Source organism: Lagenorhynchus albirostris, chromosome 16, assembly GCF_949774975.1.
Source record: "Lagenorhynchus albirostris chromosome 16, mLagAlb1.1, whole genome shotgun sequence".
In the NCBI taxonomy this organism is placed as follows: Eukaryota; Metazoa; Chordata; class Mammalia; order Artiodactyla; family Delphinidae; genus Lagenorhynchus; species Lagenorhynchus albirostris.
The window spans coordinates 24,025,140-24,048,500 of NC_083110.1; the positions used below are offsets into that span (position 1 = coordinate 24,025,140).

At 54.7% G+C, this 23,361-nt stretch overlaps 2 protein-coding genes across 6 annotated transcripts in view; one reads left to right on the forward strand and one right to left on the reverse strand.

Moving 5' to 3' along the window:
- Positions 1-7,627, forward strand: part of CDH23 (cadherin related 23) — a 394,527-nt gene extending 386,900 nt beyond the window's left edge. For 4 of the 5 annotated variants that reach the window (XM_060125509.1, XM_060125511.1, XM_060125512.1 and 1 more), the window contains 13 exons: positions 551-680; positions 782-1,033; positions 1,113-1,274; positions 2,615-2,871; positions 3,220-3,317; positions 3,737-3,857; positions 3,940-4,019; positions 4,165-4,205; positions 4,355-4,415; positions 4,898-5,027; positions 5,214-5,336; positions 5,765-5,869; positions 6,731-7,627. In XM_060125509.1, the coding sequence (XP_059981492.1) occupies positions 551-680; positions 782-1,033; positions 1,113-1,274; positions 2,615-2,871; positions 3,220-3,317; positions 3,737-3,857; positions 3,940-4,019; positions 4,165-4,205; positions 4,355-4,415; positions 4,898-5,027; positions 5,214-5,336; positions 5,765-5,869; positions 6,731-7,057 (1,887 nt within the window). In that variant the 3' untranslated portion in view covers positions 7,058-7,627. The remainder of the gene's footprint in view (positions 1-550; positions 681-781; positions 1,034-1,112; positions 1,275-2,614; positions 2,872-3,219; positions 3,318-3,736; positions 3,858-3,939; positions 4,020-4,164; positions 4,206-4,354; positions 4,416-4,897; positions 5,028-5,213; positions 5,337-5,764; positions 5,870-6,730) is intronic. The other variant, XM_060125510.1, reaches the window with a different exon arrangement.
- Positions 7,628-8,022: 395 nt separating this feature from the next.
- The window catches only part of PSAP (prosaposin), a 33,774-nt gene continuing 18,435 nt past the window's right edge, over positions 8,023-23,361 (reverse strand). Inside the window, exons 2-14 of the mRNA XM_060125514.1 lie at positions 22,850-22,983; positions 20,946-21,020; positions 20,240-20,365; positions 19,074-19,274; positions 18,518-18,661; positions 17,106-17,162; positions 13,277-13,408; positions 11,703-11,798; positions 11,188-11,374; positions 10,941-11,098; positions 10,513-10,593; positions 10,116-10,223; positions 8,023-9,155 (exon numbers count right to left, since the gene is read on the reverse strand). Of these exons, the coding sequence (XP_059981497.1) occupies positions 9,120-9,155; positions 10,116-10,223; positions 10,513-10,593; positions 10,941-11,098; positions 11,188-11,374; positions 11,703-11,798; positions 13,277-13,408; positions 17,106-17,162; positions 18,518-18,661; positions 19,074-19,274; positions 20,240-20,365; positions 20,946-21,020; positions 22,850-22,983 (1,535 nt within the window). The 3' untranslated portion in view covers positions 8,023-9,119. The remainder of the gene's footprint in view (positions 9,156-10,115; positions 10,224-10,512; positions 10,594-10,940; positions 11,099-11,187; positions 11,375-11,702; positions 11,799-13,276; positions 13,409-17,105; positions 17,163-18,517; positions 18,662-19,073; positions 19,275-20,239; positions 20,366-20,945; positions 21,021-22,849; positions 22,984-23,361) is intronic.

The following is a 23,361-nucleotide window of genomic DNA, read 5'->3' on the forward strand; positions in this document are numbered from 1 at the left end:
AATGCCTGACTCGTGGAGCTGATGTTCCCATGTTTGTATACGCGCTCACACAAGAAGCCTGAAAATCAGTTCTGCTTTAGCGAGCTGGGGCTGAACCTCTTCATGTAGACTCAGACTCTCTAACTTGGTTTTTTCTTCTTGTGTGCACCTAGGATGTAATGTTCCCTGGAGACCGTGTGCGTGCGTGCGTTCGTGTGTGTGTGTGTGCGTTCGTGTGTGTGTGTGTGTGAGAGAGACAGAGAGAGAGCACGCTCAAGCTCATGCCCTCCTCATTCAAACATCCATCTAAGTGCTGGGAGACTTCAGAGAATGTGCCAAACCCAGCCCTGCCCTCATGGCGGATGTCACGGGTGACACTCCCTGAGGGCAGAGCTGGAGTGTCTCCAGCCCAGCCCTTGCTCCCTTGAGGTTACAGCAATTTCTCTCGCCCCACAAGGCCTGGGCAAAAAATTCCCTCAGCACCCACAAAAACACTGCCTAGGGCCCTCTGGCAGGAGCCAGGAGCTCAGGCCTTCCCTTGGCCTCCCATGACCTCCCTCTCCCCCTGCAGAAAGGCAGCCCCCAGTACCAGTTGATGACAGTTCCCGAGCACTCACCACGTGGCACCCTCGTGGGCAACGTGACAGGCGCTGTGGACGCAGACGAGGGCCCCAACGCCATCGTGTACTACTTCATCGCAGGTGAGGCCTGACGGGGCTAGTGCCTACCTACCCTGGGGCTGGAGATGACCCAAATATGCCCCCGCCCTGCCCCTCACGCTGTGCCATGGTCCCCCCCTCAGCCGGCGACGAAGAGAAGAACTTCCAGCTGCAGCCCGACGGGCGTCTGCTGGTGCTGCGGGACCTGGACAGGGAGCGCGAAGCTGTCTTCTCCTTCATCGTCAAGGCCTCAAGCAATCGCAGCTGGACACCTCCCCGGGGGCACTCCCTAGCCCTGGACCTGGTCACTGACCTCACCCTGCAGGAAGTGCGTGTCGTGCTGGAGGACATCAACGACCAGCCACCACGCTTCACCAAGGCTGAGTACACTGCAGGTGCAGGGACCAGAGCCTGGGCCTGGGGTGTGGGATGGCCTCTGCTCTGCCGCTTACACCCGCTTGCCCGTTCCTGCAGGAGTGGCCACCGACGCTAAAATGGGCTCAGAGTTGATCCAAGTGCTGGCCCTGGATGCAGATATTGGCAACAACAGCCTCGTCTTCTACAGCATCCTGGCCATCCACTACTTCCGGGCCTTTGCCAATGACTCTGAGGATGTGGGCCAGGTCTTCACGATGGGTAGGGGCTCCAGCCACTTCATGGACTATCGTCTGGAGGAGATATGGTCTGTAGGGCTACCCCAGGGTATAGGTGGCCGGCCAGCCAACCAGCTGTGTCAGTCCTTCCATTCGCCCACCCATCCATCCATTCATCCATCCTTCAGCCAGCCAGCCAGCCAGCCATTATCTGTTAATCCTTTTATTCGTCCACCTATCTTTCCATCTATTCTCTAATCCACCTATCCATCTCTACATCTACCCACCCACTTTCTTCTCTTCTTCTTCCCATCTCCTCATCCATCCACCCACCCATCCCACTGAACAATCCATCAGTCCACCCACCTATTCATCTATCTGTCCACCCATCCATCCATCCTCTCATTCATCCATCTGCCCACCCATCTACCCATTTGTCCGTCCGTCCGTCCATCCATCCTCCCATTCTCCTTTCCATAGATCCACCCATCTTTCCATTTGTGCACCTCACCCTCGCCTGCATCAGGCATTGCGCTAGGTAGGCACTGGGGAGCCAGAATTCTCCCCAGGTGTACAAAGCACACTTGTACGCAGAAGTATGCATGTTTGCTTGTGAATCTGCCTGTGTGGATAGCTGAGCGTCTCTTTGTTAGGTTCTAGAAGGTGTTCTAGGAGGTGTCCCAGTGGGTGTCACATTACCATACCTCCAGCTCCAGCCCCTTCCCTGCTCTTCTCTGCCCACAGCAATCAATCCAGCCTCCTTGGCCTGGCTTTCAAAGCTCCCCAGGTCTTCCTCCTAATCCCTCTTTCTGGTTTCACAGCCCCTCACTACCCTTGAGTGCACTGCGCCCACCCAGGCTGACCTGCTCACCATGGCTTCAGCCTGCTCCACACCGTCCTCCCGTGGCCTTCACCTCCTGGAATACCACTCTGACCTCCAACTCTGCCTTCAGATATGCTCCCGCTAGCCACCCTTTGTAGTCTAGTTCATGAGCTGCCACCCCCGGTCACACAACTAGACACCATCCCTTTGTCCTCTGAGTTCGCACTGCTCTTAACCTTAATAAGCATAGAGAGGCTTGCTAAAGGTCACAAAGCTAGAAAGTGGCAGATTTTGAACCCAGGTCTACTGCCTTTTAAGAGCAGACTATGCTGTACCACTGCTGGTCATCTCTCAGCTGTGGCTGTGGAATTACGAAGCACACGTGTATGTGTAAGAGACAGAGAGGTGATACTGAGGGAACTCAGAAGTGTTCTGTAGCATCCCAGCATGGGACAGCAGAGTCCCAAACTTGTCCAAGTTGTGTTTTAATATGCAGCACGTTTAGATAAAAACTTAGAATTCTCCAGAAAAAGTGCACCACCCCCGGGCTTTCCCTACAGGGAGTGTGGATGGCATCCTGCGCACCTTCGATCTCTTCATGGCCTACAGCCCTGGCTACTTTGTAGTGGACATTGTGGCCCGAGACCTGGCAGGTCACAATGACACAGCCATCATTGGCATCTACATCCTGAGGGATGACCAGCGGGTCAAGATCGTCATTAATGAGATCCCCGACCGTGTGCGTGGCTTCGAGGAGGAGTTCATCCGCCTGCTCTCCAACATCACTGGTGCCATTGTCAACACCGATGACGTGCAGGTACCCTGCAGGAGAAGGGTTGGGGTGTGGGGCAGTGGAGGGAGAAGGGGGACCAGGCCGCAGGGACAGGGCATTGCAGAGAGGTCAGGGGTATGAAGGGGATCAGTCATTTCCTAGATGCATGGCCTTGGGAAAGTCCTTCCGGGTCTCTGGGTCTCAGTTTCCTCATCTGTAAAATGGGAGCTAATAGTAGTGCCTGGTTCAGTGACTGGCATCAAGCTTGGCCCCTGGTGAGCATCCAGTAGGGATGGGTTTACTGGCAGGGTAGGGCAGGAGAGGCTGTTAGAAGAGGCGCCCATCCCATCCCTCGCTCCTGCCACACACCCCATGATGCCCCTTCTCGCCTAGTTCCACGTGGACACGAAGGGTCGGGTGAACTTCGCACAGACAGAGCTGCTTATCCACGTGGTGAACCGCGAAACCAACCGTATCCTGGACGTGGACCGGTGGGTGGGCGTCTGTGCACAGCCTGTCTTTCGGTCTGCCTCCCTGCCCTAGAAGTCGGAGAGGGGACCCACTAAGGAGGCACGGATGACGCCATCAGGCCTGCTGTATGGGGGCTCTACCCCAGACGTGGGCAGGGCGGGTGGAGAGAACACGGTCTGGGTGTATGAGCAGAGCTCCACCCGCCGGAGCCTTACCCTCCCCATGTGTGAAATGGGAGTATTACAGCAACTGTGAGCAGCAGACAGGAGCTTGTGTGAAGGGATGGTGAACCCTGTAAGATACAGAGCTATCCGAGCTGGGTGCGCCTTAATCTTGCAAGGCTTGGTCGGGGGTGAATGTGGGGGCAGGCTGGCCTGAGTGGGACGGGCTCTCGGGGAACGGCCGAGGATGGGAGCTGAGGCCCCTGCCCCTCGCCCAGGGTGATCCAGATGATCGATGAAAACAAGGAGCAGCTGAGGAATCTATTCCGGAACTACAACGTCCTAGACGTGCAGCCCGCCATCTCTATCCAGCTGCCCGAAGACATGTCCGCCCTGCAGGTACCCCTGGTGACACCGCCCCCACCATCCCCTCGTTGCCCCGGGTGCTCTCAGCCACTCATGCTTGGCCCTGCTGCCCTAGATGGCGACCATCGTCCTGGCCCTTCTCCTCTTCCTGGCTGCCATGCTCTTCATCCTCATGAACTGGTACTACAGGACCGTGTGAGTGACCCCTACGTGCCCTGCCTTTTGAGACAGGCTGACCAGCCCCGCTGCTGGGACAGTCAGGGAGGCAGGCAGGGCCATGAGGCCCTGAGACGCCAGCCCAGCCGCAGCCTCCTTCACCGGCCCCTCTGCTTCTTTCCAGACACAAGAGGAAGCTCAAAGCCATCGTGGCTGGCTCGGCAGGTCAGAGGGCTGTGATGGGTGGGGAGGTGGGAGGGCAGGAGGGGCCCCTGAGGGCCTAGGGTGACAGCCCGGGCCCCATAGGGCTGGCTCAGGCCCAGCTCCCCAGCCGGGTCTACCCCTCCCCCCACACCCCAACCCTTCTCCTGCAGGGAATCGCGGCTTCGTTGACATCATGGACATGCCCAACACCAACAAGTTTTCCTTTGACGGGTGAGTGAGAAGTGGTGTCCCTGAACCCGGCCGGGTGCACTTTGGGGAGACCCACCCAGGACCCAGCTGCGGTGAAGCCCCCGCTGCCTCTCAAGCACTGAGGGCATCATGGACTGGCTGAAACCTGGGGTGTGGGCGCCCCCTGCTGGGCCGGGTACCCCTCTCTCTCCACCGAGTTGGGCTCCCCACCCTGACTGGGTCCCAAGTGCCAGGGGGCGTAGGCTTTGGGCATCGGATACAGGGTGAGGACTCTGCACCAAAGCTGATCCAGATGGACACGTTGTCCTGGTTCTAGCAGGATCCTGAGGCGGGAGGACGCACCCACGGGTACCACAGGCAAGGGCCCTGCCTCTCACGGCCCTGAAGGCCCAGTCCTGTGAAAAGCACAACTACGGCCTGGGAAACGGTGGGGGGGTTAGGGGCGAGGCTTCAAGGGCATCTGTCCACTCGAGCCTGGAGTCAACCCCACTCCCCACCTGCAGGGCCAACCCCGTGTGGCTGGATCCTTTCTGCCGGAACCTGGAGCTGGCTGCCCAGGCAGAGCACGAGGATGACCTGCCGGAGAACCTGAGTGAGATCGCCGACCTGTGGAGCAGCCCCACCCGCACCCACGTGAGCCCAGGCCCGGGCCGGGCAGGGATGGGGTGGACAGTCAGGAGGGACAGGTGGAGGTAGCGTACGCTCTTTGCCATCGCTGGCCAAGGAGCTGGCTGGCTGCGGGGGAACCGGTCCACTGCCCTGCACGTGTGCGTGCGCGGTCTACCTCAGCTCCAGCTAACGCGCCCCCTCTCTCCCCAGGGAACTTTTGGGCGTGAACCAGCAGCAGTCAAGCCTGATGATGACCGGTACCTGCGGGCGGCCATCCAGGAGTATGACAACATTGCCAAGCTGGGCCAGATCATTCGGGAGGGGCCCATCAAGGTGAGCCCTCCTCGCAGCTCCTGCACCCAGACCCCTGGCTGAGCTCGGACTTGCTCCAGAGGATGCAGGGAGTGGGGAGGATCCTGGGAAACAGCTTTCTCCACCTCTAGGGACTCAGCTAGACCTGCCCTCCACGGGGGCAAGAACACCAAGGCAGAGAGGGGCCAGGGCCCCGGGCTGATAAGGAGCTGCTTCAGCCTGCAGTGTCCTGGAGGCCGGGACTCTGAGATACAAGCCCACGTGGGCTCTGTCTGGCCGCCGTCACCAGGCTCTGCTCTCAGTCCTCTACCCTAGGATCAGACGCCTGTACATCCTACACTCCCAGAGTGCCTTCCGTCACCCCCACCCGAGTTAGTTATGGGAGTGAGTGATGGGCGGCGCAGGCAGGGGAGGGCCTTGGTTGGGGGTTAACACTTTCCCTCCCCCAGGGCTCGCTGCTGAAGGTGGTCCTGGAGGATTACCTGCGGCTCAAAAAGCTCTTTGCACAGCGGATGGTGCAAAAAGCCTCCTCCTGCCACTCCTCCATCTCCGAGGTAGCGGGTGGGCCGGGAGCTGTGTGCTGTGCCCCAGCCCTGGGGGTGCGCTCTCTCTCTCTCTCTCTCTCTCGTTCATCCTCCTCGGAGTCTCTGGAGATCAGCAGCTAGGGCCCAAGACTGCACTGGGTGGGGGCTCAGAGAGTCAGACGGCGGGCTCTGCTTCTGCTATCTGGGCTCCACAGTGGGCTTCCCCAGGGGTGGGTGGGTGTTGAGGCAGTGTTTCTTAGACTTCAGGAACCCCAAGAAGATACCTTTGAGAGGTGATATCATTTTAAGAAATTGGCTGTAGGGTCAAATAGATATACATATTTATTTGCCTGCAGTGATATGTCAACACTTTAGAAAGTCAGACTTTATCTAAAAACCCAGATTTCCAGCTGGGCCAATATTCTCAACTGGAGTAGCTAAAACTGAACAGCTCCACACAGGACAAAAGTGCCATTTGTGAGTCTCTGCTCTACCTTATTAATCCCCTCCAGCTTCAACTGTGGACACTTTCCAGCTGGCCACAGTTAGGAGCTGATCCTGCTTAAGGCCAACGTGGTAACCAATCCAGATGCCACAACCGCAGTCACAGGGTCTTTATGGATCAAAGTGAATACAGGAGATCTGAAAGATTCTCATAGGAAGCCCACGCTCCGGACAACACATCTGTAGCACAAGAAGTATCCACGGCTCCCCTTTGTACCCAGTTTGAGAAACACTGCCACAGGCCGCACAGGCCTGCTGCGGCACGAGCCCAGGGGTCCTCGTGTGCAGCAGGGAGGCAACAGGCCCATAGCAGGTGGGACTCGGGGCCATCCACCTGCTCAGGGCCTGGGCCTGCCCTGAACATGTGCGGGTCCCGGCCTCTTGCAGCTGATCCAGACTGAGCTGGAAGAGGAGCCAGGGGAGCGCAGCCCCGGCCAGGGCAGCCTGCGCTTCTGCCACAAGCCACCTACGGAGCTCAGAGGGCCAGGCGGGATCCACGTGACGCACGGCAGCACGGGCACGCTGCTGGCTACCGACCTCAACAGCCTGCCCGAGGACGACCAGAAGGGCCTGGGCCGCTCGCTGGAGACGCTGACCGCCGCCGAAGCCAGCGCCTTCGAGCGCAACGCCCGCACCGAGTCCGCCAAATCCACGCCCCGGCACAAGCTTCGCGACGTGATCGTGGAGAGCCCCCTGGAGATCACAGAGCTATGACTAGATGGGGGGAGCCCGACGGGTATGAGCAGCCCAACCCCACCCCTCCCGGGGCGAGAGCAGGGGCAGGACCTCCGGGCGGGGGAGGGCCCTCCCCAGGCAGCTCTGGGCGCGCAGCCTTGGGTCGGCCCAGAAGCAGGGCCCACGTCAGCTGCTCAGATTCCACTTTTGCCAGACGCTCATTCGGCATCTGATCTCTACCTTCATAAAATGTTATTTTTTTAAGAAAACCAAACAGAAATGGTGAGTATCTAAGAACGAGGTAAGGAGGGTCACCAAGAGGCCAAGCTGGCCCTCTTCCCCTCCCACCCTGCCTCACGGCACAGGCGTCCAGCACCGGGGAGGGAGCCCAGAGCAGGCATACCCTGCCTGGCCTTGACTCTCTGACCCCAGTTCAAGTCCCAGTGCATTTCTGCCACATCCCTGGCCAGACATCCAGGTGGGGGCAGTGAGTAATCCCTGCTTCCCCACACAGACATGGTCATTGTCAGCCAACGGCATTCTCCCATTTCACTGGCTTTCCAAACGTGCCGGGCTCATAAAACGACTGATGTTCCCTTGGGTTTTGAATATAGTGTTCGTGTGTATTCCTTTTTTAAATTAAGTTATTCCCTCCATATTCTCCCCTTGGTTTTGTTCAACTGATACGCACTGAACGTTTCTGGAATGGTCTGAATTTAAAAAAAAAAAAAGTCACAAGGAACCGGCAATTCACTCTGGCTCTGGTAAACCACCCGTGGGGCTGGGCCGGCGGGTTGCAGGGGTAAGGACAGGGCAGCTCTGGACCCACCTTTGGGGGCACTCCCCTGCCCACTGCTGGCCCCAGGTGTGGCAGGGAGGACCAGATGGCATTTTCTTTCTCTGGCCAAACGGGGCCATAGGACTGCTGGGCACTTACAGGTTCACGGCCTCGGAGCGTATCAGCAGCCACTCTTCTGGCTGAGGTGTCACAGAAACACTCGGCCTCTGGTTGACAGACTTTATTGTTAAATCACAGAAATTTTAGTGCAAAACAAACAAACAAACAAGATCGGTAAGTTCATTTAGTAGCAACTGCGCATCTTGCCGTCTCCTGGCAACTGCAAGTGGAGGAGAGGATGCAGCCAACTGGAGAGAAGGCAGGGCGACGGCTGAGGCCCCAGGCCAGCAGCCCCTCTACCTGGAAGCCAGACGCTTAGGAGCTTGTCATCCACATTTATTCGCAGGTCAGAGGGAAAGACCATCTACAGGGAGGGGGGGGTCAGAGGGAAAGACCATCTACAGGGAGGGGGGGGGTCAGAGGGGAGGGGGCTGTACCGCCCAGAGCAACGGCGGCGCTGAGCAGCAGGGTGGACACAAGAGCAGGCATGACGCAGTCACCACTGTCCACACGCACAAAAGCAGGCCCCCAGGACCTCCACAAAGAGCTAGCAGGTTACATTCATGCAGGTTTTTTCCCCTCCCACCCCAAACCACAGAACTCCAAACACAGCATCAACCGGGAAAGACGAATCAAAGGCTGACCCAACGGTAGCAAGCCCGGCCCCACCAGGTCTCCTGAGCGGCTGCTTCCAGCAGCTCTATTACAGTGAGGACCACATTGTTTGTTTGTTTAAAAAGCCTAATAATTATTCTGAGCCTCTCATCTTTCATATAAAACTGCCTCTGTCTGGCAGTCAGCAGGCCCACGAGGAGGGAAGGTCCCTCCTTAGAGCAGGCCTCCGGAGCCCTCAGCACCCAAGGCCCATCCAGGAGGACGGACAACCTCAGTCAAGAGGCTCTGGCTCACGCCCACAGCCAGAGCCCCGTCTCCTCCGGGTAACCACCATGCAGGGACAGACTCAAGAGACCTCCAGTGTACGGTATGTCGGCATCCATGTAGCAGGGAGGAAAGGGACACTGAAGCAGCTACGCCAGCGGCCTGCTGACAGCAATGCTAAGATGAGGGCGAGAAGAAAGGGACTGAGGGAGAGGGATCCTATCAATCATTTTTATAACAACAAAGCCAACAGATCTGTGTGTTCGTTCCCCCAGACACAAGCAGGAAAAGATGCTGCAGTTTCTCTAAGACAGACCGCGCCTTCTAGTTCCACACGTGACGCTTGCAATGCTCGACAGCCTGACAGGAGAGAGGAAACAGTTTAGTCTGCAGGTGACAAACGCTATCCCTGGCCCATTAGTGCATCAGCCGGCACCCAAAACTGGGACCCGCTATCCTGTCCCAGATCAGCCGGGATGGCACAAGATGCTAATAAAGGCCCGGGACAGCATCTCATTTAAACTCGGGATAGTAGGTGGCTATGAGTTTTGGGGACTCGTAAGGCAAGAGTCCAGAGCAGTGGATGAACAGCACCCCTGCAGGTAGGACCCCCTTCCTCTGGTTACACACCTGAGCCCCTGCCTCGAGGCCCCCAAGGCAGAACTCCTCACCCAAGAGTCAGAGGTATACATCAGCTCAGGCCAGCTCAGAAACGGGCCCGGGCACCCAGGAGAGCGACAGAAATGCACTCCACCGGTGGGCCTCACCCTCCTCCCTGCAGCGGCCCTGACGCCGGCTTACCGGTCATGAAGAACCCCCACGAGGAAGTTACACAAAAAGGAACATTAAGTAACAGAGGCTGAGCCGAAACGTCCCCACCCAGGAAAGCAGCATGGGTCACCCCGTAGTGGCTGCCCAGCCAGGAGCCAACTCCCAGGCTGCTCAAGAAGAGCTCCGCTGGGCCCTGGGTGAAGATTCAGGCCGGGCGCCAGCCAGGGCAAGAGTGACCTAAGAGGCGAGGCCTCGTGCAAGAATCCGATGGGCTTTGTGCAATCCCTCGGGTGACCTCGTGCATATCTGACACTGTCACCAGGGGGCTGAAGGTGGAAGCAAAGAACACTGCAGAACATCCACTGCCACCGCTCCCTCCTCAAAGACGACAATGCAGTGAGCCCGGCTTTTGCTGGTGCCCATAAGTAAGCCTGACTGCCCCCCTGGGCCTCAGTCCCCCTCCCCCACCAAAGGAGTCTGTTAGAGCAGGTGCTCCCTCGAGCTGCCTGCCTGGCGGGGGTCCCGGGGAGCAGTTGCTGAGCTACTCACGTTGCACAGGGCTGCCGACTCCATGTTCTGGCACCAGTAGCTCGGGCCCCAGACACACTTCTCAGTTCCCAAGAGAGGCTTACGGGCTGGGGGACAGACTCCAATCTTCTATAAGGTCAAAGGAAGGGGGAAGAATTAGGTCTGCCCAGCTAATCCTTTTTCAAAACTGAGATGATTATCAGCTTCTAGAAGCAGCTAGAATCAGAGCTCTAATAAGCACTTTCCAGAAAAGGCAGGGTTGCCGAGGCAAGTGGTGGGGCCTGGATGCCTGGTTCTCCCACACACCATCCCCAGACTCTGGCCCCGGCCCCAAACCTCAGAGGAACCCTTCCAGGGTCCATGCAGCACCTCCCAGGTCACACTGCCCAGGAACCCATACCGGCCCAACGCCGCTTACCAGGCACACAAAGGAAGGGTCCAGCACGTCCACCAGGATCTCTATGAGCACGGGCTCGTACTCCGTCACAAACTGATCACACTGTTAGGGAAACAGCAATGTGGGTCTAGGTGGGCCCAGGCAGAGTGTGGGGCGCTGGCCGTGCTCTTCTACCAGAATTCCTGGCCTTGCCAGCCCAGTGGGCCCAGGGCCTCCCTGCCTGCCCGGGTGACACACGTACCCCCACCTGCTCATGTTCTTTTCCCCCTAGTGGCTCCACTTAAGCCAACAGAGCACCTTTAAGAAAATCTCAGCGGACTCCACGCCAGAGGCAGAAATGGCTGCTTCTCCCTCAAAACTTCAACCAGCAGCACACTCAGCGAGCTACCCAGCTCCTGCATGTCCCAAGCAGGGTCTGACATTCTGGCCGAAAGCAGCCCACAGCGTACCTGCTTCTGGTACGGGTCAGGCAAGAGGCTGCAGCCTTTCTCGAAGGCAGCAAGGATCTGCTCCTTCGTGCTGTTCTTCTCCAGGCTGCGCTCCAAATAGGTCACCAGCTTCTTGCACACCTCACAGAAGCCACCGTCCTTCCGCGGCATCACGTGTGCTATGCAAGAGAGCACAGGCTCAGTGCTGGCAAGGCCCTCCCCAACCCGAGAGGGGCCGGCCGGCCGGCCTCGCGCGCACTGGGCTCACCGGTCAGCACAGGCAGCCCCCGGCTGGAGCAGAGATGAAGCATACTGCACACCAGCTCAGGGCTCGCCTCCTGCAGGAGGATCGACAGGATGGAGCTGCCGTAAGTGTCCACTACCTCCTGGCACTCCTCGGATAAGGACGAGGGCAGCTTCGAGCACACGCTGTCCAAAGCATGAATTATTTCTTCCTGAAACACAAGAAGAAAGGCTCATGTGAGAAGATGGGAGGCTGCGTGGGGTGGGAGAGACTCTGAAAATGCTGATGTGACCAGGGAGCCAACAGCAAGGTGCTGTTTTCTCCCTCAAAGGCTAGACCTACAGAGCAGGGCAAAGAGGCTGCCTCCGGCCCCAGCCCAGAGGGATCCGCTGCTGGGAAGTGGTGGTTCCGACTCCCGGGCTGGTGTCCCATACCCACAAGGGCCAAACCCAGCTCTCGGGCTGGGTCCTCCCACCACGCCATTCTGGCTCCAGGGCCAGGAGCGCTTGCGATGGCAGCATTTCCCGAAATCCCCGTACCTCGGTCCTGTTGTTGTCAATCAGCTTGACCACCTCCTTCACCACGTACTCGCACACCTCACAGTAAATATCAGCCTTCGCCGGGACCGGATCCTTCTGTTGAAAGGGCAGAAGAATACTAACACTGAGGGCCTCGCCTCACTCCTCGGTCCTGCTCCTCTAAAGGAGTGGGGCAGAGGCCAGGACGGGCTAGCGTCACACAAAGGCCACTTCCTGCTGCATTCAGAATGGGGTGTGGCTTCCTCCCAGTGTCCAAGCCCCAGTCCCTGCTGCTCCTAGATGGTGGGAAACCTGTCCCTTTCCCCAATCCTCTACCACCCCCCCAAAACCAGGAACAGAAGCAGTGAAACTGTCCCCCAACCCCAAAGAGCTGTCCATTCAATGTCCGTTTGCTTGCAATCACCTCATCATTCAGCATTCATTCTGGGGAGGCGAATGGGGGAGCAGGAACAGAGAGAGGATTCACTATGAGTCTACTGTTTAGAAGACAGCGTTTTAAACATGTTTCAGGTCTGCTCTTGCGTTTCAAGTCTCAGCGCCTGAGATTGCTTTCCCAGAGCCTACCTTTGATAAAACAATACTGTTGAACATAATTTTCTGTGACAGTGGCAACATTCTCTGGCCGTACCACGCAATACAGCAGCCGCTAGCTACATGAGCCTACTGCTAAGCACCTGAAACGTGGCTAGTGTAACCAAGGAACTGAATTTTTCTTTTTTTTTTTAAATGTAAGTATCACATGTGGCTAGAGTACAAGCTATAACTCTCCATCTTCTCCAGCCACTAACTCAGTCAGCAAGGTGGGCCAGAGCCTCTGAGCGTCTCGACTGGACAGCAGGGGCGGCAGCAGCGCTTCCGACTCTGCCAGACACAACCCTTGTGTGGTCCACACAGTACACGTGCCGAGAGAAGACAACAGGAGGAGACGAGACAGCTAAAGGTCAAGTGACACTGACATGGAAAGTTCTGGAACAAGAAGTGCACACACGTGCCATGTGATAAGACATCACGTGGCTGGGCGCCTGTTCTGGAAACATCCAACAGCCACAGCATGGGGAAGGAGGTGGGCGAGGCCACAGAAAGCACATCGGAAAGGTTCGGTCGGAGCCGGGCACTGAAAAATGATTTCGAATGGTGTGCTAAAAACGTAGACTTGATCCCATGAGCACTAGGGTTTATAACCAAGGAGATAAATGTACGAGGGTAAGGGGCGCTGCATCAATTTAGGGGATACTGTAAACTAATGGTCTCAAACTCAAATACCTTTAAAAGCCAAGCAGGGAGGGCTTCCCTGGTGGCGCAGTGGTTGAGAGTTTGCCTGCTGATGCAGGGGACACGGGTCCGTGCCCCGGTCCGGGAGGATCCCACATGCCACGGAGCGGCTGGGCCCGTGAGCCATGGCCGCTGAGCCTGCGCATCTGGAGCCTGTGCTCCACAACGGGAGAGGCCACAACAGTGAGGGGCCAGCATACGGCAAAAAAAAAAAAAGCCAAGCAGGGAGCCAAGAGTGTGTGCCTTGTAGGGTGTGACAATGTGGAGTGGCGGGGCATCACAAAACCAACGGCACCAGGTACCTTTATGGGCTCCACCAGCTCCAGGGCAGGGATGACGTTCTCCGAGACCACCTTGGCAGGCACCAGAGTCTTCATGGGCATCTCCTTCACCTCGTCACAGAACCCAACCAGCCCACAAATCTCCTTGGGCTGCTAAAAAGAGCACAGAAGCAGCAGTGAGAGGCAGGCCCAAACCCACCACCCCCTGTCCCACGCTCTACACACGAAGTCGGGGTGCTGGAGGAACATCCTAGACCCAGTGTCAAAGCTGACTGCCCCCCAGACAAAGAGCCCACATTAAATCTACAGGGGCTTGTGCAAACGCAGATGCACCAGTTCCACATGGGGAAGGAGGTCATGCAAAGCTCTGAAGAGTGATCAGACAGAACTACTATCCGCTCCAGCCGGGGAGCACCCAGGGAAGCAAAACTCCTGGCACCTTTCAAGGGCAATCGAATCAACTCCAAGGACACCTGGTCTGTTTTTCAGCTCAGCTGGCTCGCCCTCAGGAGGAGGAAGTAATAAGCTACATGTTCTTTATAGAGGAAGAACTACGATGCCCATAAACTAACAGAAAGCCAAATGTGTTAGAAATAAACCCATACCGGATCTTTCAGTAGCAGGACCCTTTAAAATTATACATTAAGGGGAAATACTGGCTTTTTAAAAAGCCACGTTCACAATTGCGTGCGCGCGCGCGCACACACACACACACACACACACACACACACACACAGACACACACACTACAAACGAAAACCCAGTCTCCCCATGTCATGAATCTTTTCAAGTCACAAGGTCTCCAGATCCCCTTTCCCCTCCAGATAGCAAACCACAGAAGAACTAGATAGTTTGGACAACATCTTGACCATTTCACTACGACAATGGCCAAGAGCAAGTGAAGTATACACACTTGGTATACTTTGTAAACAAATGCAACTAGCCCTGGCCTGATGGCATTTGCTCCCACTGGCAAATCATAAAGCAGCGGGAACAGGATTGCTAAGACGGGCTCTGTTAAGGGGAAAGAGTAGCTCATGGCTATGGTTCATCTTGTTTTAACATGCGGAAGGCTCTAAAATTAGGTAAGGCTGGAGAATTCTGAAAAGTATATCCTAGAAGTATCCTATCTCTGGCAGGCTTTAAGAACGGGCAAAAATCAGAAAGGGGTTGAAGATATAGCAAAAGCTTTTTAGAAAAAGGACAAAGACGAGGAGGTGTGGCTGCTTTGTCTCCGATCAGCTTTGCTGCACTAACTCCCTGAGGAGGCCTAGGTGAAAATTCAGATATTTCAACCGAAGTCCTCTCCTCTTAGACTTCACAATACCTTTGAAAATCTTTAATTCTAAAAACGGATGCCAGTACTCAAAGGAGGGCAGTGCTCAGTACAACCCCGAAAGGGCACTAGCTCGGTAAGTCTAGTCTGGGGGCTCGGGCCCCACGTGTTGCCCCCAGTGGCCTGGCTCCTGAGTTGTCTCGTGTAGCTCCAGAACCCAAAGGACCCCGTCGCCCAGAGGGGCAGAAGCCATCGAGAGACTGTTTCCAGTTCTCTGGAGCCAACAGACGGGGACAGTCTGCTGGCTATCTGCAAAGGACTTGCTCATGCAGCAGAAGCATTTCTGGGGCGAGGAAAAACACGACCAATGACATGCAACGCTCTCCTGAATCATGACAGAAACAAGGTGTCCCACTGAAGCTGGGCCTGCACTGAAGGAAGCTGAGGCCACCGATGGTTCCCCGCCACACTGGTGGCCTGCACGTGGCTGGCTGGGCGCTGACTGCAACCAGAGTGCAAGGCTCTGCGGGCCTCATCTGCTGGGCCCCCCTAAGGGGAAGTGAGGCCCCGGGCCCCTCCCAGTGCTGAATCGCACGGCAGAGATGCGGAAGCTCCCTTGCCAGCCAAGTTATTAACACGGAGAGGGAGCCTGCCTTTCCCAATCTTTCCTTGTTATCTGTCAGAGCTGACGATGCCGTACAAAAAAGGATGAGCAAAATTAACAACAAGCAGCAGCAGACCCACTACTACAAGCAAATTCCCAGCACATACCTGATCCTGCTGCTGAACAAAAAAACAGGAAATCGGAGATGAAAAAAATAAGAGAAAGGAAAGGACACAACAGTTAAGAAAAAATTAAAACAACAATAATCAAGCAGTTAACCAGGTATAAGGATGTCTGTCACCAGATGTTTAGGTGAAATGCCCTTCCGGTCACCTAGCAGCAACCTACCTTGTTCCTACTATTGCATGCACGTGGGGACCCTGAAAGCTACTCTCTCCTTCAAGGGTCAGACCACACTGCCCCCAGAAGCCTGTTGGTGCACCATCCCCATGCCCCTAACACGCCACGGCAAAACACTGAGCAGCAGGTCCCCAGAAAGCACGTTAGGAGGGGCTTTCCTTGCTCAGAAGCCAAGCCCACCACGCCTGCAAGGCCCTCACCTCAGACTGGGGATGAGCGGCCGGGAACAAGACACAGGGCTGCTCAAATCGGGGGCGTGTGTCCGAATATCTAATACACCCGGAGGGGTCAGGGATCCCCAGCCCAGGTCTCAGGGCAATCTGCCCCCAGGTGGCCGAATGCCAGCCTGGAAGGCTGGTTTGACAATGCAAGCATACCTCACTTTACTGAGCTTCACAGATTTTACAAATTGAAGGTCTGTCGCAACCCTGCTTCAAGCAAGTCTACTGGCCCCCCTTGTTCCAATAAATAGCATTTCCTCACTGCATGTTTCTGCGTCACATTTTGGTAATTCTCACAATATTTCAACTTTTTACTGCTATGACTCACTGAAGGCTTAGATGATGTTAATGGTTTTTAGCAATGGAGTATTTTTTAATTAAGGCATGTACGTTGTTTCTTTAGACCTAATGCTACTGCACACGTAACAGACCACAGTGTGGTATACACATAACTTTTATATGACTGGGAAGCCAAAAAATTCGTTTGACTCACTTTATTGTGATATTCACTGTACTGCAGTGGTCTGAAACCAAACCTGCAGTATCTTTGAGGTAAGCCTGTGTTATTAAAAGCCCTGCCCTTTGACTCAGCAATTCCAGTCTTAGTTACCTATCTTCAGGGAAAAAACCAGGAATGCGCATGTGTATCTACTTGTCCCTGAGGAGAACAAACTCAAGGACTGTAGGCCAGTCTCAACATAGTTGGGAAGTCAGCATGACAGAGAAAAAAAAGGACAACTCGCCCCTCACCCACTGCAGATCAGATCTCAGGAGGCCAGTGCATCTTCCCCATGTAAGGATGCCTTCAGACCTCCCTGCCCTGTACAGTTTGCTGCGTGGATCGAGCTGGCTTCACTGTGCTTTCTGGATATTTTCTACCTCTAATAATGAAGGAATGCCCCTACCCCCTGGATGCATGAGAAGCAAGTGCAGAAGTTACGGGCTCCAGCAGCAGCTACAGCTAACACTGCTGCAGAGTGCAGGACCAGCTCTGGGAGGCGGATGCTCCCCCCTCAGAACTCAGGCTGGAACACAGCAATCCTCAGGCCTGGCCTAGCTACAGAGCAGACTATTCCCAAGGGTCCCAGAATGAAAGCCAGATGCTAGAAATCTGATGGCCAGCTCACATATGCACCGGCAAACCAACCACCAGGAAGCCAGCAGGGCAGTCCCGGGGGTCAGGCTACTTCAGCCTTTCCCCTGCCTGGGCAAGGCAAGGGGGAGGTACTGAGTTGCAGGTGGACAGTCTGCTGGTCAAAGAGGGCTCATTCTGGCCCAATTCAGTACTTAAAGGTAAAAGGGAAACTAAACCATATAATTTTCAAAATCCTAGAAATCACAGTTTGAGACAAGGAAAAATGCTAACAAGGAGCTTCCCCTGCCACCTACCATATGCATCACCATTTGGATAGCAATTTCCGAATACTGGTTGATATAGTTCTTGCACTGGGGAGAGAGAAACAGACTGTTAGCGAAACTCACTGCTACAACAACACACCAAAACCCCACCCTTTCCAACAGTGTCAACAGGTGAGTATCAAGCAAGTTTCCAAGAGTGGAATCATCAATGCCTGCTCTGGGCAAGTCTCAATAAGATAAAAAATGGCAATCTGGTTACTCCATACCTTACAGGAAAACACGTGTGCAAAAGTGTTTTGAAAATGTTTTCCAAAGGCCCTTAGAGATGAGGTCCTCCAATCTCCTTTTATGGCCCATACTTTCCCCGAGGTCACACGGCAACTACTCAGGGGCAATTTAGAGTGAGTGTGGCTACAAGATACACTATGATGGATGCGAGATTACTTTTCAAATCCGTTCACACATTCTTGGACAGGATTATAAAGTTTAAATCCAGTATAATCCAGTTAAGTTATAATGATTTTCATAAAAATCTAGGTATTTCCTGCAGACCCTATCTGGTCATGACTGGGGAGCCTCTATACGTGAGAAAACAGGGTGATGTGACCGCTCTCAGAGAGGTTAACCTGGGGAAGCCAACTGACACAGCAAATATACCAAGATACTTCAATGAGGCTAAAAGATACACAGGCTTTAAAGAAAGTTAACAGAAAGGAACCCTTAGCTCGCAGAGCCAGCCATTCCCACCCAGAAAGCCTGCTCTAGATCCCAGGCCCACGGACTTCTTACAGCTGGCCTCCCCACGTCCAGCCTTGCAGAGGTTCATTAGTGGTCGGGTACTAAATGGCATTTTGGTTTTAGACATCAATCTCATGAGTGTGGGTAATGGGAACACGGTCCAAGACATAAACCCCCCACGGGGCTAACGAAGAGTTTCTGAGCCTGGAGGACCAACATTCACCAAAGTAAGGAAGGCATCCCGGGTGAGCCTCTTACAAGCCAGGCGCGTGGCTTCCCCTGGGCAACCACCCTGCTGGCGGCGGGGACAGCACACCTAGAATTACGAATAGACAACAGCCGGGCCTTAGAACCGGAACAGGGTTCTAAGTGGTTCTACTGTTGTTTCTTAAAGTCGTGGTGACTGCGAGAAAAAAAAAAAAAAAATCTTCACAAAAGTGGTCTCCTTCTCCTTCCACTATTTTGTCCCACGAGTTCTGTTACATATCCAAACTCAATTAACCAACCAGGTATTTAAGTACCCACCACATATCTGGCTGCTTTCTGGGAACCAGGAATTGTCTGAACATCTCTTCCTCAAAGCCCTCAGGCTGGAACTTGAAATGGCGCCCCAGGAAGTGAACTTTTCTTGCCTCCCCCACTGCTGTCTCCACAGCCCAGCCCCCTGGCCCAGAACGTCCTCCGATGCCTGAGGTAAGGCTCACCATGTCGGCCATGCCAGGCCCCAGGCGGTCGCACTCCTCCCTGGCGTGGTCCACCAAGGCCTCGACAAAGCTGGAGTTGGTCCTCACAGCAGTCTGCACGTCAGTCACCATCTGAATGCAGTCCTGGCAAACGTCCCCATCAGCCTAGAGACACAGGGGCAGTTGGTCTGTAAACACTGCATATTCCTAAAAACAGCTAAGAGTGTTCAGATTCCGACATGCTCGTAACTGCAGCACCAGGGGTGAGTCCCTGAACTGTTCCTAATGTGTTTTTACAGGCTCTAAAGGGACTGACACGTTTAAAATCAAGTGGGCATTGATTATAGTAAAGCTTAACAGGAAGGGGGAACCATCTCTGCGTCTGTTAGATATTCCGGTTCTTCAGAACCTCCATGCACAACCATCTGAACGGTGGGTTGTGGAACTGCAGAATCAAGTAAAGGAATAAGGCCCCAGTCTGAGAGCTGTACGCACACGCCGTCCCCTTTCGTGTCACAGCTCAAACCCAACCAAAGACGGGGCCCGGGGCCCTGGGCGGCCAGGCCCACTGCCTCACCTTGTGCTGGGGCTTGCTGTGGGGCCCGTCCTGAGGGTAGAGGAGGAGGGGCACGTTGGCCATGAAGGGAGCCACCACCTCAGCCATATCCAGGTCCGGGATCTGATTGGACTTGAGCTGGTTCTGGTGATTCAGCTCTGCCAGGTGCTTCTGAAGAGACTCACAGAGGTTGAGAGCGGAGCACACCTCCCCGGGATGGCTCTGGGGGGAAAGAGGCACAAGTGGAAATCCTCTCCCCAGAAGGAAACAGGCCACCTGGCGCCTTCGAATTCTCCCTTTCCTCATCTCCTGGCATGACTCACGTGCGCATACCCAGCTAACAGGCGCATCTCAAACCAAACCGCCCGACCTGCTTGGCCAGCCCCACGGCTCCATTATGACAAATGGTTCCACCACTGTCCTCCCGGGGGTGCCAGCCACAAACATGGAAGACATGCCTAACTCCTCCCCTCCACCAGCAAGTCCAGTCCGTTTATCCACTAAGACCACGTGCAGCTGTCCGCCTCCACTGTCCCCATCAGATCTCACACCTGACCGTCCTGCCAGCTTCCCCTCTTGCAACTCCCAATTGGTGGGACCCAGACCAGACCAACCCCTTTGAAAAGGGGCCATCTCACCTCTCCCCGTGAAACCCTCCAAGACCTCCCCGCTGCACCAACAATCCTGAAACACAGCCTGAAAGGTCTTGCGTGATGTGACCCCTGCTTTCCTCACCAAAACCTTGGTCCCATCTCAGGACACTCCTGCCCCACTGGAGGTTTTTAGGGTCCTTCCAAATTCCACAAACCTGGCTCCTTGTTCCTTGCTGAAAACCCAACCTCTGGCACATGGTTTATGCGTAACAGATACTTACTGAATGAAAGTCAAGCATCCTTGTAGCTGACATGAGTTACCAAGTCAGCACCTATAACTCTTATACCAGTTTACATTCCTTCACTAATTCTATGAGTTCCCATTTCCCATACCCTCCCCAACCCTTGAACGTTACAAGCAGAGTGGTCTGCTGTGCCAAAGCCATTCTGGACGAAAACTGTACAAAAGATCTGCTGACGAAATCCCAGTCTATGAACGGACTTTCCGTTTTAGTCACTGTAATCTGGTCTGGAACCTCCCCCGGGCCCCAGAGGTGCCTGGAAGGAAGAGTCTATCTATTCTCCATCACGTACCATTTGTCCTTTAATCATGTCCAGGATGACCGGGAGGTAGGAGTCGACGATCTCCTTGCAGGAGGCAGACATGTTCGGCTTGGGCAGCCAGTCGCAGGTCCTCTCCAAGTACACGAGGATCTCTTGCTAGAGAGGACAGAGGCAAGGGTCGGACCAGGATGGACTTCTTCTCCACAAACGGGCTGAAAGCAAGAGGCCCTCCACAACTCCAGAAACGTGAAGGCTAGAAACAGTGGCCCTCGGGGAAGAGGACCTGGGAGAGGGCTAGTGTGGAGCCGTGGCCCTGCCAGGTCAGTGAGGCAAAAAGCGAGCCGTATTCAGAACGAAGATCCTCTGACCTGCGGTCTCACTGGTGCAGGGAATTCTGAGCACAAGTCACCAAAAATGGACCTAAAGGTTAACGGCATATGATACAAAGTCCCGATCAACCTCGGGCATTTGACGCCTAGCCCAGGAGTCAGCAAACTAGGGCCCGCGGCCCGTTTTTGTACAGCCTGTGGGTAAGAATGGTTCTTACATTTTTAAAGGATGGGGGTGAGGGACATTACATGACGGAAGCAGTCTGTGGCCCACAGGACAGTTATTTCCGACCTGAGCCTAGACCATTCCTCGCTGGACGCCCTCAGTCACAGCTCTGTACGGAACCGATGCATGTGGCCACACGGCCACCACTCACACGCAGTCACACACCCTGGTGGCGGCTCACCTCAGTGGCGTTGTCTTTCAACATGTCACCGGCTGCAGTGATGACGTCTTTGCATATGTCGCAGGGAAGGGATTTCTAAGAGGAAGGAACACGAGGGAGAGAGCTCTGTATTCGTAGGACATAACTCACACCGCACACAGCTGAAAACTGCCATGGCCGTTTTCCTGTTTCATCTAACCATGGCCATCTCTGACACACGGGCACATCCCGGTCCCCCAACCTAGGTGAGAAGCACTGGACACCGCGGGGGAGGCTTAGATGTGGCTGATCACACTACGCTGTGCTTCTGCAGGATAGAAACCCTTCTCCTGTACCCTCTACACCCCTCAGCGCCTTGCTCAGTGCACACGGCACAGGCTACATTTCGCATTCATGCTCACAACAGCTCTGTGAAGAAACTGAGGCTCAAAAATCAGCTGGAACTCAGGGCAGCAGAAATCAGAGAAAATCGGTAACGTGACGGAACATCACAGAGTAAGAGGGGTGCGGGCAGTGAAACAAGGCCCAGTCAGACCTCTGCGCACTCCCACCAGCACTGCTGCCGGCGCTCTGTCTGCCTTCCACCTCCTGGGCAGTGCTGTGTGCCAGTGAAGGCCGCACGTCACCATTGCAGAGCTCAGAGACATGACGCGAGTCTTCTAGACAAGACTGGCATCCCTACATGGCCCAGGACCACGGAAATTCTAGCCAGTCCTCAAAGCTCTTGGGGCGCTCCCTTCTTTATGTCAACCAATTTTCAACCCATGAAGAAGGAACTAACACATCTGGGTGAGATTAAGGAACACCTGTGAATTTAGCTGCATTTAGAGAAACCGCCTTGAACCTTCGGACCTAATCAGGCTAATACTGTGCATGCGGCCACTCAGGTTACATGTGCCTTTTTTTCAGTATCGTGAACTTATGATATCGTGAATTTGTGCATGATGCCCGAGAGGTTCCGGTATCCACGAGAGTGTCCTGTCAAGAGAGAAAGATCTAAACTGCCCCCGTGATATATTAAATTTCAAAAGAGGAAGCAGTATTAAAAACAAGATCAGAAGCAAATTAGAAACCAAATCTGAAAGTAATTTTGGCCACAGAGAGTGGTTTAAGACAGTGAATTCAGAAAACTAAAAAAGCAGTGTTACTGAATTAATTCTTCTTCTCTTACTGAAGGAGTACTAGTGGCCAGCGACAAGTTTTAGACCTCAAGCTCCACACAATCAAACCTGCCTTGTACCACAGGCTGAAGCACATCCCAGAGCAAACAAACAGCACTTCCTGTAGTCCCCTGGCCCAGCCAGCAGAGCTCGGGCGTCTCCTGAGGACTCAGGTTGCGTGGAGTGTGCACTTGAGGTCTGTCATCTTAAGAGTATTCCCCATATTAATGTGCTATATTTATCACTGTTTAGATGAAAAATCAGTGGCATCTTTTCCAGTCTGGCTATAGTTGGAAATAAAATTTTAGATAGCTACCAAGCTCTAGGGTCTGAATCAGTGATCTGCCTGTTTAAAAGACAAAAAATACCAAAAAAGGGGAGAAAGGATTTCAAAAGCTTAGCATCTACTTCGAGTGAGTGACCAAGGACAGAGCTGTACCCGTGTGCCCTGTCCTGGGAATGGGAGCTGCACCTGCCGGTCCCTTATGTGGGGTAGAGAGGTGGGAACTGCATCTGGAGGGCAGCATGGGGCACGCGGCGGAGGACAGGCAGGACCTCCCCCTATCTGTGCCACCAGGACACTGGGCGGCCTTGGGGGAATGGAGCCTCCCCGCTCCAGCCCGCCACTCCTCCGCATGGGTACCCCCACCCACGAACAGGTCTCAGGTTCACCAGGAAGAACAAACAAAAGGAAGCAGGAGAGAGCGCTCCGTAAAGGGCAGCAGTTACAGAGGACACAGAGGCCCAGCCGTCGGAGGCACTCACCACGGCCGGCTTGTTCCAGACGGTCTGCAGGCAGTGCTGCACGGCCCCGCAGTCAGACGCCGTCTTCACGTTCTGGCACCACACGGCCGAGCCTCGGGTACATTCTCTCAGGCCCAGGACGGGGCTGGCGAGAGCTGCAAGCAGAATCAGTGTGAGGATGCGGCCCATTCCCACGTACCAGGCCCACCTCACTTGCTTCCCCAGCATCAGGGGCCTTGGCATTTTGCGGGACACTAGGCTGGCCCCTCACCAGCTGTATGAGACACGAGCCACAGAGCCAAGGAGCTGCGTTGTCACATCACATGTCACAGGGCTGAGAGGGACTAATCTACCTGGTTCACCGTTTTCCTCTCACACTATTTTTAAACAGTATCAGACAGATCAGTCCTTTTAATCTTTACCATCTTAAATTTCCATGAAGTAATGAAAAAAATCACAAGAGGAAAGACTGGCAGGTTTAAAAATAGAAGATTTTAACTTCTGTAGAAATGAAAAATGGCCAAAGTTAAAAA